The 12,500-nt window shown below is 46.0% G+C and overlaps 1 protein-coding gene across 1 annotated transcript in view; it reads right to left on the minus strand.

Annotated features, from left to right (window-relative positions):
• The window catches only part of spag5 (sperm associated antigen 5), a 27,208-nt gene that overhangs the window by 7,233 nt on the left and 7,475 nt on the right, over positions 1-12,500 (minus strand). The window contains exons 4-13 of the mRNA XM_060873260.1: positions 11,210-12,500; positions 3,830-4,025; positions 3,566-3,682; positions 3,326-3,418; positions 3,016-3,150; positions 1,797-1,916; positions 1,585-1,677; positions 1,344-1,478; positions 1,100-1,193; positions 617-764 (exon numbers count right to left, since the gene is read on the minus strand). The exon at positions 11,210-12,500 is cut by the window's right edge and continues 949 nt beyond it. Of these exons, the coding sequence (XP_060729243.1) occupies positions 617-764; positions 1,100-1,193; positions 1,344-1,478; positions 1,585-1,677; positions 1,797-1,916; positions 3,016-3,150; positions 3,326-3,418; positions 3,566-3,682; positions 3,830-4,025; positions 11,210-12,500 (2,422 nt within the window). The remainder of the gene's footprint in view (positions 1-616; positions 765-1,099; positions 1,194-1,343; positions 1,479-1,584; positions 1,678-1,796; positions 1,917-3,015; positions 3,151-3,325; positions 3,419-3,565; positions 3,683-3,829; positions 4,026-11,209) is intronic.

Here is a 12,500-nt window from a genome sequence, read left to right on the forward strand (position 1 = left end):
GTGTCCAGTAACTTTTGATCAGTTCTGTACAACAGTGTAGAAGAACTTTACTCCGTCCCTCAGTACAGAAGAGCTTCAACACTGGGGTTTTACTGGGTGTCCTCACATGAACTGACTGCTTCAGGTCCTTCTATTAAATTTATCTCTAAAACATTCTCTTTGTTCCTCTTTAATCAGTCTTTGGTGCACAGACTTGGTGCTTGTGCTCGTTGTCTTGTATGATACATTTTCTCTTGAGAGCCAGTTCATGGTCAGTTAACACTAATCCTAGAGGTTCACTTACTTTTGCCACTCAGATATATTATATTGGAACATTTTCCTGATTAAAAAAAATACCAAGTATAATATATGTCTGATCTGTGTGTGTTCACTTTGTCTGCTTTTAAGACTTGTGTGAAATTCTGATGATGTTTTGGGTCACATTTATGCAGAAATCTAGACGATTCTGAAGGGTTCACTTACTTTCAAGCGACCTTGTGTGTATGCAGTAAGAGGTGTTCACTAGTTGATGGAGAGTGCGTGTGTGTGTATATGTGTGTGTATGTGTGTGCGTGTGTATGTGTGTGTGTATGTATATATATATGTATATATATATGTGTGTGTGTGTGTGTCATACTTGCTGGTTTCAGAGGTTAGTGTTTGCTCCAGGAAAGTGTAAGAAGCCAGAGAAGAGGAAACAGTAGCTGAGAGCTCTGTGGTCTTCCTCTGTAACTGAGCACGCTCATCCTCTACATCATCCAGCTGTTCTCGAAGAACTGCCATCTCTAACACACACACACACACACACACACACACACACGCACACAATTAGAAGAACGAGCAAGAAGATGGTTTACACAAAGTTCTCAACAGAAGAGGAAACACAGCCAGAAGGCGAGAGAGCACCGAGTAAAGATAAAACATCACCATAGCAACCAGAGTACAGCAGAAGGGAAGCATTTTCTTCACTTTTATTTATAAATCTTTTTTTAAGTCTCAATCATCTGAGCAGTGTTGTACTGACCAACACAGTGTGAAGTGTTCAGCGATAATGGTGGGTGTGTTTGTTACTGCCACCTAGTGATTGTGGTTAATATTCAACACACAAAAGCAAACACACCTGAACTCATGATGGTTATCTGTGTGTTTAGGTCTGCAATCTGCTGATGGGCTTCCTGTAGGCCGGAGTGTGTGTCATACAACTGCTGCACCATCTTTAACACACACACACACACACACATATAGTGAATAGGGTTTACATCCGTAAAGGAAACCTTGTCAAGATCAACACACACACTGTAGTGTAGCTGTGTGTGTGTGTGTGTGTGTGTGTGTGTGTGTGTGTGTGTGTGTGTGAGAGAGACCTGTTCTCTGTCCTCTAATGCTCGGTCTCTCTCCTCCTGGTCTTTCTTACTCTGCTCTACAGCAGCTGATGCTTTGTGCTGGAGATTCTGTAGTAACGGATACGTCCTCTGGAGGAGCTGCTGAGCTGTATGTAGCTAATAAAAACACCAAAAACTCAGTACAACTCCAGTGTGTAATGAGAATGAGTGTCAGTGTGAGGACGTGTGTGTGTGTGCGTGTGTGTGTGTATGCGCGCCGTACCTCAGCTGACAGACGTGTGTGTTCTTCCAGTGTCTCCCTCAGCAGTGTGTTAGCTTCAGTGACAGAGTCCATGTGCATCCTGTTCAGCTCCACCTGAGCACAAACACACACACACACACACACACACAGCAGAGGATTAACTATATAGTATAATAAAGTAGTAATGTGTAAAAAAGGGACATATTTATCTCATATTGTGTGTGTTTTCTCACCAGCTGTGGGTAAGTGTGTGTGAGTGTGTCTGTCAGTTCCTCATGGGATCCAAGGTTATACTGCAGATCAGACACTTGTGTGGTGTGATGGACACGCAACTGCTCCAGCACCCGAAACACCTAAACACACACACACAATACAAGCACGTTCAAAACCAATATACAGTATCTGAAAGACATGAGTACAGAAGTAAGTACGGTAAGGGGTGTACTTACTTCTGTCAGATACTGTGTGTATGTGTGTGTGTCTGTGTTTGTGTGTCTGTATGTGTGTGTGTGTGTGTGTATGTGTGTGTATGTATGTGTGTGTGTGTGTCTGTGTGTATGTATGTGTGTATGTATGTGTGTGTGTGTATGTGTGTGTATGTGTGTGTGTGTGTCTGTGTGTGTGTGTATGTGTGTCTCTGTATATATGTGTGTATGTGTGTGTCTGTGTGTGTGTGTGTCTGTCTGTGTGTATGTATGTGTGTGTGTGTATGTGTATGTGTGTGTGTGTGTGTGTATGTATGTATGTGTGTCTCTGTATATATGTGTGTGTGTATGTGTGTCTGTGTGTGTCTCTGTGTGTGTATGTATGTGTGTGTGTGTCTGCATGTGTGTGTGTGTGTGTATGTGTGTACGTGTATGTGTGTGTACGTGTGTGTGTGTATATGTCTGTGTTTGTGTGTCTCTGTGTGTGTGTGTATGTATGTGTGTGTCTGTGTGTGTGTGTGTGTCTCTGTATATATGTGTGTATGTGTGTGTGTGTGTGTCTGTGTGTGTATGTACGTGTGTGTATGTGTGTGTACGTGTGTGTGTGTATGTCTGTGTGTCTCTGTGTGTGTCTGTATGTGTGTGTGTATGTGTCTGTGTGTGTGTGTATGTATGTGTGTGTATGTGTGTGTTTATGTGTGTCTGTGTGTGTGTATATGTGTCTGTGTGTGTATGTGTGTATGTATGTCTGTGTGTGTGTGTCTGTGTGTGTGTCTGTGTGTGTGTGTGTCTGTGTGTGTGTGTGTCTGTCTGTCTGTGTGTGTGTGTGTGTGTGTGTGTCTCTGTGTGTGTCTGTGTGTGTGTGTCTGTGTGTATCTGTGTGTGTCTGTGTGTGTGTGTATGTGTGTGTATGTCTGTGTGTGTGTCTGTATGTGTGTGTACGTGTGTGTGTGTATGTGTCTGTGTGTATGTATGTGTGTGTATGTGTGTATGTATGTCTGTGTGTGTGTGTGTCTGTGTGTCAAACCGTTGATTCCTTCTCCAGAGCTTCTTCCATCTGCTTCTTCATATCATCTCTATTCTTTACACACACTTTGGTTTTTTGCTCCATTTTCTTCAGCATCTCCATACAGCGAGCAAAGAGAGTCTTCATCTGCCCCATCTACACACACACACACACACACACACACACACACACACACCTTAAATCTCAGATAAATGTCAGGTATTCATCCCCTTAAACTCATCAGATTCATCTTTGTGCTCTCACTTTAATTTAAGAGCCTTAATATTAGTTCACATTGGGTTATTAATTGTGTGTCTAAAAGCATCTTCACCTGATGGGACTGGGTTCTCTGATCTTCAGAAACGATGCCTTCCAGCTCCTTCATGCTGCTGAGAGCCTCCTCTGTTTCTGACTTAATACTCATCTGCACATCAACACAGACACCACACACACGTATTTATATACATCTGCTTTATTTGTGTGTAACGTCTACAGATATTGTGTTAAAGTGATGTGTGTGTTAGTGTGTATAGTGCCTGTAGGTGGTATAGGTGTGTGTAGTGTGTGTTACCAAAGTGTTGCTCATGAGCTGCATGGCTTGGTTCAAGCTGTGAAAAGTTTCCTGATGGAGCTCCAGAGTTTGGATTCTCTGCAGTGCGCTCACATACAGCTCTCTGTATGGCCCCGTCTACACACACAGACACACACACACACACACACACACACACAGACACACACACACACACACACGCACAGATCTCATCTTCAGCCAGATATGAGCCTATTAATAACCTACCGAACATTATGGTGTATACTTCTACACGTCCCCTCTGACCTGGCTGAGCTCAGTGTGCTCTGTCTGGACCAGACGGTCTCTCAGGCTCGATGGGCTCGGCTCAGGTCTGCCACTGAGGTTCTGGTTCTGAGCGCATGTGAGCTGCTGAGACAGAATCTCCACCATGATGAGGGTGGAGATCATCTTCTGCTCCAACTCAGAGCGGGACAAACACTCCAGATTACTGCGACTCACACTGAAAACACACACAAACACGCACGCACACACACGCGCACGCGCACACACACACAAACGCACAAACACATACAAACACACACACACACACACGCGCGCACATACGCCAGATGAAACAGAAAATCAGCAAAATTGGTTTGCTTCAGTGATTCAGTGAGTTGTTCGTTCACGTGGATCTAAAGTTCATTCAGGTGCGTGTTGGAGTAGTGTGTGTTGGAGTAGTGTGTGTTGGAGTAGTGCGTGTTGGAGTAGTGTGTGTTGGATCAGTGTGTGTTGGAGTAGTGTGTGTTGGAGTAGTGTGTGTTGGAGTAGTGTGTGTTGGAGTAGTGCGTGTTGGATCAGTGCGTGTTGGATCAGTGCGTGTTGGATCAGTGCGTGTTGGATCAGTGTGTGTTGGAGTAGTGTGTGTTGGATCAGTGTGTGTTGGATCAGTGTGTGTTGGATCAGTGTGTGTTGGATCAGTGTGTGTTGGATCAGTGTGTGTTGGATCAGTGTGTGTTGGATCAGTGTGTGTTGGAGTAGTGTGTGTTGGAGTAGTGTGTGTTGGAGTAGTGTGTGTTGGATCAGTGTGTGTTGGATCAGTGTGTGTTGGATCAGTGTGTGTTGGATCAGTGTGTGTTGGATCAGTGTGTGTTGGATCAGTGTGTGTTGGATCAGTGTGTGTTGGAGTAGTGTGTGTTGGAGTAGTGCGTGTTGGATCAGTGTGTGTTGGAGTAGTGCGTGTTGGATCAGTGTGTGTTGGATCAGTGTGTGTTGGATCAGTGTGTGTTGGATCAGTGTGTGTTGGATCAGTGTGTGTTGGATCAGTGTGTGTTGGAGTAGTGTGTGTTGGAGTAGTGCGTGTTGGAGTAGTGCGTGTTGGAGTAGTGTGTGTTGGATCAGTGTGTGTTGGATCAGTGTGTGTTGGAGTAGTGTGTGTTGGAGTAGTGTGTGTTGGAGTAGTGCGTGTTGGATCAGTGTGTGTTGGAGTAGTGCGTGTTGGATCAGTGTGTGTTGGATCAGTGTGTGTTGGAGTAGTGTGTGTTGGATCAGTGTGTGTTGGAGTAGTGCGTGTTGGATCAGTGCGTGTTGGAGTAGTGTGTGTTGGAGTAGTGTGTGTTGGATCAGTGTGTGTTGGAGTAGTGCGTGTTGGATCAGTGTGTGTTGGAGTAGTGTGTGTTGGAGTAGTGTGTGTTGGATCAGTGTGTGTTGGATCAGTGTGTGTTGGATCAGTGTGTGTTGGAGTAGTGCGTGTTGGATCAGTGTGTGTTGGATCAGTGTGTGTTGGAGTAGTGTGTGTTGGAGTAGTGTGTGTTGGAGTAGTGTGTGGATCAGTGTGTGTTGGAGTAGTGTGTGTTGGAGTAGTGTGTGTTGGATCAGTGTGTGTTGGATCAGTGTGTGTTGGAGTAGTGTGTGTTGGATCAGTGTGTGTTGGAGTAGTGTGTGTTGGATCAGTGTGTGTTGGAGTAGTGTGTGTTGGATCAGTGTGTGTTGGAGTAGTGTGTGTTGGAGTAGTGTGTGTTGGATCAGTGTGTGTTGGATCAGTGTGTCTTGGAGTAGCGTGTGTTGGATCAGTGTGTGTTGGAGTAGTGTGTGTTGGATCAGTGTGTGTTGGAGTAGTGTGTGTTGGATCAGTGTGTGTTGGAGTAGTGTGTGTTGGATCAGTGTGTGTTGGATCAGTGTGTGTTGGATCAGTGTGTGTTGGATCAGTGTGTGTTGGAGTAGTGTGTGTTGGAGTAGTGTGTGTTGGATCAGTGTGTGTTGGATCAGTGTGTGTTGGATCAGTGTGTGTTGGAGTAGTGTGTGTTGGATCAGTGTGTGTTGGATCAGTGTGTGTTGGATCAGTGTGTGTTGGATCAGTGTGTGTTGGATCAGTGTGTGTTGGAGTAGTGTGTGTTGGATCAGTGTGTGTTGGAGTAGTGTGTGTTGGATCAGTGTGTGTTGGAGTAGTGTGTGTTGGATCAGTGTGTGTTGGAGTAGTGTGTTGGAGTAGTGTGTGTTGGATCAGTGTGTGTTGGAGTAGTGTGTGTTGGATCAGTGTGTGTTGGAGTAGTGTGTGTTGGATCAGTGTGTGTTGGAGTAGTGTGTGTTGGATCAGTGTGTGTTGGAGTAGTGTGTGTTGGAGTAGTGTGTGTTGGAGTAGTGTGTGTTGGATCAGTGTGTGTTGGATCAGTGTGTGTTGGATCAGTGTGTGTTGGATCAGTGTGTGTTGGATCAGTGTGTGTTGGAGTAGTGTGTGTTGGAGTAGTGTGTGTTGGATCAGTGTGTGTTGGATCAGTGTGTGTTGGAGTAGTGTGTGTTGGATCAGTGCGTGTTGGATCAGTGTGTGTTGGAGTAGTGTGTGTTGGAGTAGTGCGTGTTGGATCAGTGTGTGTTGGATCAGTGTGTGTTGGAGTAGTGTGTGTTGGATCAGTGTGTGTTGGAGTAGTGTGTGTTGGAGTAGTGTGTGTTGGATCAGTGTGTGTTGGATCAGTGTGTGTTGGATCAGTGTGTGTTGGAGTAGTGCGTGTTGGATCAGTGTGTGTTGGAGTAGTGCGTGTTGGATCAGTGTGTGTTGGAGTAGTGTGTGTTGGATCAGTGTGTGTTGGAGTAGTGTGTGTTGGATCAGTGTGTGTTGGAGTAGTGTGTGTTGGATCAGTGTGTGTTGGAGTAGTGTGTGTTGGATCAGTGTGTCTTGGAGTAGCGTGTGTTGGATCAGTGTGTGTTGGAGTAGTGTGTGTTGGATCAGTGTGTGTTGGATCAGTGTGTGTTGGATCAGTGTGTGTTGGATCAGTGTGTGTTGGATCAGTGTGTGTTGGATCAGTGTGTGTTGGAGTAGTGTGTGTTGGATCAGTGTGTGTTGGATCAGTGTGTGTTGGATCAGTGTGTGTTGGATCAGTGTGTGTTGGATCAGTGTGTGTTGGAGTAGTGTGTGTTGGATCAGTGTGTGTTGGAGTAGTGTGTGTTGGAGTAGTGTGTGTTGGATCAGTGTGTGTTGGATCAGTGTGTGTTGGATCAGTGTGTGTTGGAGTAGTGCGTGTTGGATCAGTGTGTGTTGGATCAGTGTGTGTTGGAGTAGTGTGTGTTGGATCAGTGTGTGTTGGAGTAGTGCGTGTTGGATCAGTGTGTGTTGGAGTAGTGTGTGTTGGATCAGTGTGTGTTGGAGTAGTGTGTGTTGGATCAGTGTGTGTTGGAGTAGTGTGTGTTGGATCAGTGTGTGTTGGATCAGTGTGTGTTGGATCAGTGTGTGTTGGAGTAGTGCGTGTTGGATCAGTGTGTGTTGGAGTAGTGCGTGTTGGATCAGTGTGTGTTGGAGTAGTGTGTGTTGGATCAGTGTGTGTTGGAGTAGTGTGTGTTGGATCAGTGTGTGTTGGAGTAGTGTGTGTTGGATCAGTGTGTGTTGGAGTAGTGTGTGTTGGATCAGTGTGTCTTGGAGTAGCGTGTGTTGGATCAGTGTGTGTTGGAGTAGTGTGTGTTGGATCAGTGTGTGTTGGATCAGTGTGTGTTGGATCAGTGTGTGTTGGATCAGTGTGTGTTGGATCAGTGTGTGTTGGATCAGTGTGTGTTGGATCAGTGTGTGTTGGAGTAGTGTGTGTTGGAGTAGTGTGTGTTGGATCAGTGTGTGTTGGATCAGTGTGTGTTGGATCAGTGTGTGTTGGATCAGTGTGTGTTGGATCAGTGTGTGTTGGAGTAGTGTGTGTTGGATCAGTGTGTGTTGGAGTAGTGTGTGTTGGAGTAGTGTGTGTTGGATCAGTGTGTGTTGGATCAGTGTGTGTTGGATCAGTGTGTGTTGGAGTAGTGCGTGTTGGATCAGTGTGTGTTGGATCAGTGTGTGTTGGAGTAGTGTGTGTTGGATCAGTGTGTGTTGGAGTAGTGTGTGTTGGAGTAGTGTGTGTTGGATCAGTGTGTGTTGGATCAGTGTGTGTTGGATCAGTGTGTGTTGGAGTAGTGCGTGTTGGATCAGTGTGTGTTGGAGTAGTGCGTGTTGGATCAGTGTGTGTTGGAGTAGTGTGTGTTGGATCAGTGTGTGTTGGAGTAGTGTGTGTTGGATCAGTGTGTGTTGGAGTAGTGTGTGTTGGATCAGTGTGTGTTGGAGTAGTGTGTGTTGGATCAGTGTGTCTTGGAGTAGCGTGTGTTGGATCAGTGTGTGTTGGAGTAGTGTGTGTTGGATCAGTGTGTGTTGGATCAGTGTGTGTTGGATCAGTGTGTGTTGGATCAGTGTGTGTTGGATCAGTGTGTGTTGGAGTAGTGTGTGTTGGAGTAGTGTGTGTTGGATCAGTGTGTGTTGGATCAGTGTGTGTTGGATCAGTGTGTGTTGGATCAGTGTGTGTTGGATCAGTGTGTGTTGGAGTAGTGTGTGTTGGATCAGTGTGTGTTGGAGTAGTGTGTGTTGGAGTAGTGTGTGTTGGATCAGTGTGTGTTGGATCAGTGTGTGTTGGATCAGTGTGTGTTGGAGTAGTGCGTGTTGGATCAGTGTGTGTTGGATCAGTGTGTGTTGGAGTAGTGTGTGTTGGATCAGTGTGTGTTGGAGTAGTGTGTGTTGGAGTAGTGTGTGTTGGATCAGTGTGTGTTGGATCAGTGTGTGTTGGATCAGTGTGTGTTGGAGTAGTGCGTGTTGGATCAGTGTGTGTTGGAGTAGTGCGTGTTGGATCAGTGTGTGTTGGAGTAGTGTGTGTTGGATCAGTGTGTGTTGGAGTAGTGTGTGTTGGATCAGTGTGTGTTGGAGTAGTGTGTGTTGGATCAGTGTGTGTTGGAGTAGTGTGTGTTGGATCAGTGTGTCTTGGAGTAGCGTGTGTTGGATCAGTGTGTGTTGGAGTAGTGTGTGTTGGATCAGTGTGTGTTGGATCAGTGTGTGTTGGATCAGTGTGTGTTGGATCAGTGTGTGTTGGATCAGTGTGTGTTGGAGTAGTGTGTGTTGGATCAGTGTGTGTTGGATCAGTGTGTGTTGGATCAGTGTGTGTTGGATCAGTGTGTGTTGGAGTAGTGTGTGTTGGAGTAGTGTGTGTTGGATCAGTGTGTGTTGGATCAGTGTGTGTTGGATCAGTGTGTGTTGGAGTAGTGTGTGTTGGAGTAGTGTGTGTTGGATCAGTGTGTGTTGGATCAGTGTGTGTTGGATCAGTGTGTGTTGGATCAGTGTGTGTTGGAGTAGTGTGTGTTGGATCAGTGTGTGTTGGAGTAGTGTGTGTTGGATCAGTGTGTGTTGGATCAGTGTGTGTTGGATCAGTGTGTGTTGGATCAGTGTGTGTTGGAGTAGTGTGTGTTGGATCAGTGTGTGTTGGATCAGTGTGTGTTGGATCAGTGTGTGTTGGATCAGTGTGTGTTGGATCAGTGTGTGTTGGATCAGTGTGTGTTGGATCAGTGTGTGTTGGAGTAGTGTGTGTTGGATCAGTGTGTGTTGGATCAGTGTGTGTTGGATCAGTGTGTGTTGGATCAGTGTGTGTTGGAGTAGTGTGTGTTGGATCAGTGTGTGTTGGATCAGTGTGTGTTGGATCAGTGTGTGTTGGATCAGTGTGTGTTGGAGTAGTGTGTGTTGGATCAGTGTGTGTTGGATCAGTGTGTGTTGGATCAGTGTGTGTTGGATCAGTGTGTGTTGGAGTAGTGTGTGTTGGATCAGTGTGTGTTGGATCAGTGTGTGTTGGATCAGTGTGTGTTGGAGTAGTGTGTGTTGGATCAGTGTGTGTTGGATCAGTGTGTGTTGGATCAGTGTGTGTTGGATCAGTGTGTGTTGGAGTAGTGTGTGTTGGATCAGTGTGTGTTGGATCAGTGTGTGTTGGATCAGTGTGTGTTGGATCAGTGTGTGTTGGAGTAGTGTGTGTTGGATCAGTGTGTGTTGGATCAGTGTGTGTTGGATCAGTGTGTGTTGGATCAGTGTGTGTTGGAGTAGTGTGTGTTGGATCAGTGTGTGTTGGAGTAGTGCGTGTTGGATCAGTGTGTGTTGGAGTAGTGCGTGTTGGATCAGTGTGTGTTGGAGTAGTGTGTGTTGGATCAGTGTGTGTTGGAGTAGTGTGTGTTGGATCAGTGTGTGTTGGAGTAGTGTGTGTTGGATCAGTGTGTGTTGGAGTAGTGTGTGTTGGATCAGTGTGTCTTGGAGTAGCGTGTCTTGGAGTAGCGTGTGTTGGATCAGTGTGTGTTGGAGTAGTGTGTGTTGGATCAGTGTGTGTTGGATCAGTGTGTGTTGGATCAGTGTGTGTTGGATCAGTGTGTGTTGGATCAGTGTGTGTTGGAGTAGTGTGTGTTGGATCAGTGTGTGTTGGATCAGTGTGTGTTGGATCAGTGTGTGTTGGATCAGTGTGTGTTGGAGTAGTGTGTGTTGGAGTAGTGTGTGTTGGATCAGTGTGTGTTGGATCAGTGTGTGTTGGATCAGTGTGTGTTGGAGTAGTGTGTGTTGGAGTAGTGTGTGTTGGATCAGTGTGTGTTGGATCAGTGTGTGTTGGATCAGTGTGTGTTGGATCAGTGTGTGTTGGATCAGTGTGTGTTGGATCAGTGTGTGTTGGAGTAGTGTGTGTTGGATCAGTGTGTGTTGGAGTAGTGTGTGTTGGATCAGTGTGTGTTGGATCAGTGTGTGTTGGATCAGTGTGTGTTGGATCAGTGTGTGTTGGATCAGTGTGTGTTGGATCAGTGTGTGTTGGAGTAGTGTGTGTTGGAGTAGTGTGTGTTGGAGTAGTGTGTGTTGGATCAGTGTGTGTTGGATCAGTGTGTGTTGGAGTAGTGTGTGTTGGATCAGTGTGTGTTGGATCAGTGTGTGTTGGATCAGTGTGTGTTGGATCAGTGTGTGTTGGATCAGTGTGTGTTGGATCAGTGTGTGTTGGATCAGTGTGTGTTGGAGTAGTGTGTGTTGGATCAGTGTGTGTTGGATCAGTGTGTGTTGGATCAGTGTGTGTTGGATCAGTGTGTGTTGGATCAGTGTGTGTTGGATCAGTGTGTGTTGGATCAGTGTGTGTTGGATCAGTGTGTGTTGGATCAGTGTGTGTTGGATCAGTGTGTGTTGGAGTAGTGTGTGTTGGATCAGTGTGTGTTGGAGTAGTGTGTGTTGGATCAGTGTGTGCTTCTCTCAGTTGATCAGCACTTTGCTCGCTCATTTATTATTTGTTCATCCCGGTCAGTTGTTTTCTGATGTGTGTGAATCGTTTGTTCGTTCTTGTTCTAACCAATCACAGTAAAGATCAGACGACATCATAATAAACACACACTGTTACAGATGGTAGAACATGAACACGCCTCAGTTACCTCCAGAGCAGAGAGTCTGTTGAAGTGCAGGCGTCAGAGACATCGATCTCCTTCCTTTCGTCCATGATGGTGGAGGTGTTGGTGCTGCGCTCCTGCTGTAGAGTGGGTGTGGTCCACACACAGGCGCTGTGCTGCTGCACCGGCGTCACAGCTGCTGGCACACACAATTTCCCAGAAGCTGCGATCAAGAGTTCACCCATTTTCCTGAGCTGGTCCTGGAGAGGTCCTTGTCCCACTGTGGGGAAATCCTTCATGACCTCCTCCTTCTGCAGCTCAGGACCGCGGGTGGGTTTGGGTGTTAGCGGTGCAGTAAGTACGGTGGAGTGCAGCTGAGGAGGAGGAATTGGACTTTCTGGAAGCCAGAGATGTCCAAGAGCTGAATGTTTAGGAGTAGAAGGTTCAGAAAGAATAATGTGGCTCCACATTTTAATCTGAGCTTCTATATCTACGCTTTCAGAGCGCAGGAGTTCAGGAAGGCAGTGAGTCGACATGTTAACATCGTTAACACTTCGGCTGATGCTGTTGTGCTTCTGCACATTCTGGGTTTCTGAAGGACCAACATTTTTAAGTATTCCATCAACCCCAGGATGGGAACGAGATATTTTGCCATTTTCATCTGAAAGCTCCTCCTGAACATCACATCTGAGTCGTGTTTCATTCTTAAACACAGTTTCTTCAGGGTTTGCAGCTGTCTGCTGGTTAACATCTGGCTGCTGGACACATTTTAAAACTTGAACCTCTGTGGAGTCTGAAAAACCTTCAGGAACCATCATGTTCTCCAATCCCTCGTTCCTCGCTGCTTTTTCTGAGCTTCCTACGACTCCAGTATTGGAGATCTGTACGGTGAGGTGAGCTTCATTCTCAGAAACACTAACATCTGAATCATTTCTCACAACCGGACGGTAAAAATGGTCATCGTTTTCTCCAATAAGAGCTCTTTCTCCACCACGTACACTTAGCTCACTGTCAGGTGAGGACTCGTAGATCTTTAAACCCTTTATGAGGTTGGACATGTCCGACGTTCTCGACGTGTTCTCGATCTCCACTTCAGCACCTGAGAAGCAGAATGTGACGTTCTCTCGTCTCTCCACTGCACAGGAGCCGTTTAGGAGACTAGAAGAGTCGCTTTTAGTAACAACTCCTTCCAGATTGTTAGCATCTAACATGGTGGAGTGTGTGACAGAACCGTCTACCTGAACAGGAGAACATTCTGTTCCATCATTACAGTACAGATGATCAGAATGACAGCTGAGATGCTCTGTTTGCTCGTCACAGGTCTCACTCTGGAAAT

This window comes from Tachysurus vachellii, chromosome 6 (assembly GCF_030014155.1).
Source record: "Tachysurus vachellii isolate PV-2020 chromosome 6, HZAU_Pvac_v1, whole genome shotgun sequence".
NCBI classification, from domain to species: Eukaryota; Metazoa; Chordata; class Actinopteri; order Siluriformes; family Bagridae; genus Tachysurus; species Tachysurus vachellii.